Source organism: Sander lucioperca, chromosome 12, assembly GCF_008315115.2.
Source record: "Sander lucioperca isolate FBNREF2018 chromosome 12, SLUC_FBN_1.2, whole genome shotgun sequence".
Lineage (NCBI taxonomy): Eukaryota > Metazoa > Chordata > Actinopteri > Perciformes > Percidae > Sander > Sander lucioperca.
Window position 1 is genome coordinate 35,578,863 of NC_050184.1, and position 2,166 is coordinate 35,581,028.

Below are 2,166 nucleotides of genomic sequence, written 5' to 3' on the forward strand. Positions count from 1 at the left end.
TTAAAATGCTATTAAAATGTCTGTGCAACATGAACAGGGCCCTTACATGACAACAAGATGCGTTTAGCAACTTAGCCATTGTTGAAATTCACATACCCTGTTAGCTGCTAGCTGCCGTCTGGGATGAGTGAGTGTGTTCAGCCAGGCTCCGGTAATAATCATCACGCTGCAGTCCCGTGTGTATTTGTAACATAAATATCCATTTAGTGTGCAATCCATCTGGCGTTGGTGAGTTGGAGTCTTGTCCATGTCGATCGTTGTGGTTTAGCATGCCCGGCCAGCTTTATTCACTTGAATGGGGAAACTTGCCTGACATTTTTTGAATATTTCGGAACTTATGAAAGTTATGAAAAGTACATTTGGTTCCTTAATAACATGTCTGCAACCAGCACACATTTTCATAAATTATTGTATGAAGAGTTAACATTGTGAGTGAGAGCATGTCTAGGATTTAAAGAAGGTTGTTCACTAACTCTCTCTCTCTCTCTCTCTCTCTCTCTCTCTCTCTGTTTGTCTGTTATAGAAACGGAGAGGAGGAGAGGGACCCAAACGTCACCACTGTCAGCACTGTGACAAATCCTTCACATCATCTGGATATTTAAAGATTCATCAGAGAGTTCACACTGGAGAGAATCTACACAGCTGTGATCAATGTGGGGCAGCTTTCACACTACAGAGTACCCTAAAAACACATCAACGCATTCACACTGGAGAGAAGCCGTACAGCTGTGAACAATGTGGTAAAACTTTTTCTCAGAGTGGTCACACTAGAAAGCCACTCAGATCGCGCATTCACACTGGAGAGAAGCCGTACTGGTGTGATCAATGTGGGAAAACATTTTCTGAGAGTGGCACACTTAAAAGACATCAACGCATTCACACTGGAGATAAACCTTACAGCTGTGATTTATGTGCTAAAACCTTTTCTCAGAGTGGTAGCCTAGAAAGCCACCGACGTGTTCACACTGGAGAGAAGCCGTACTGGTGTGAACAATGTGGGAAAATGTTTTCTCAGAGTAGTCACCTTAAAAGACACCAGCTCATTCACACTGCCTCGTAGTGAAGATGTTTGAGAGCCAATCTGTTTCCTCCTGCCTCCTCCTCATGCCCTGATAGCTGTGTTGTTATATTCTGATCTTCTCTCCACATTGAAGGCTGACCAGCAGTAACTTTATCTTCTGAACAGCATGGATGTTATCCTGGCTACGACTACATATTACGCTCCCTCCCTTTGAAGGGTTAGTTCTGTTAGAAGTGGGTCAAATGCTGTTTCTCCTGATGCTGTGTGTTTTAATGATTACTTACTGAGAATAATTATATTTTTTAAATGATTATTAATTTTCTGCTGCTCATTAGCATTTTTCAGGGGCTTCGGATGCTCAAACTCTGAAGGCTGACCAGCAGTAACTTTATCTTCTGAACAGCATGGATGTTATCCTGGACCAGCTGGACGGTTTTTTGCCTTTCCTCAGAACACTTGACTTTGTGACATTTATTTGTAATTTTTTTTAACATATTTTTGGAGATTTTTCCATGCTAATGTTGAAGCGGTTTTACCTCAATGTACCCACAGTGTGAGGGGGAAGGCCCAAAGGCGACCATTTAGTATTTCTCTGATGAAAGATGACATAGGCTGCTCTGCCTAAACGTTAAGAGGTTTAAAGATGTTTCAGTTGGAAAACGTAGGCATGTTTGAAATTTGGTAAAAACTTTGTTCTCATCTTTAGAAACATATTTAGGGCCCGAGCGCCGACAGCGGCAAAGGCCCTATTGAAACTGAAGGAATTATTATTATTAATTATTAATTAATTATTATTAATTGGCTTTTTGAGGGGCTTAACATATTCAAAAACTCACCAAATTTGGCGGTCACATCAAGTCTGGTGAAAATTTACGTATTTTAAGGGTTTTGGGAATAGGCGCGCAAAAATGGCTTGCTAGCGCCCCCTACAATGTTAAAAAAATTGAGCCCCTGCAGTGCGTTTAACGTAGACTCACGAAACTTGGTACACATGTGTATCATGTCAAGATGTACAAAAAACGTCATTGAAGCCATACCCTAAGCCCAACAGGAAGTCCGCCATTTTGATTTCAAAGTTCGAAATTAGTGCGATTTTGGCCATTTCCACATGTCGTACTTTAACGAACTCCTCCTAGAGATTTCAT

At 41.2% G+C, this 2,166-nt stretch overlaps 1 protein-coding gene across 1 annotated transcript in view; it reads left to right on the forward strand.

Annotated features, from left to right (window-relative positions):
- The window catches only part of LOC118496401 (zinc finger protein 22-like), an 8,692-nt gene extending 7,530 nt beyond the window's left edge, over positions 1-1,162 (forward strand). The window contains exons 4-5 of the mRNA XM_036008029.1: positions 524-837; positions 922-1,162. Coding sequence (XP_035863922.1) covers positions 524-837; positions 922-1,060 — 453 coding nt within the window. The 3' untranslated portion in view covers positions 1,061-1,162. The remainder of the gene's footprint in view (positions 1-523; positions 838-921) is intronic.
- Positions 1,163-2,166: the final 1,004 nt, after the last annotated feature.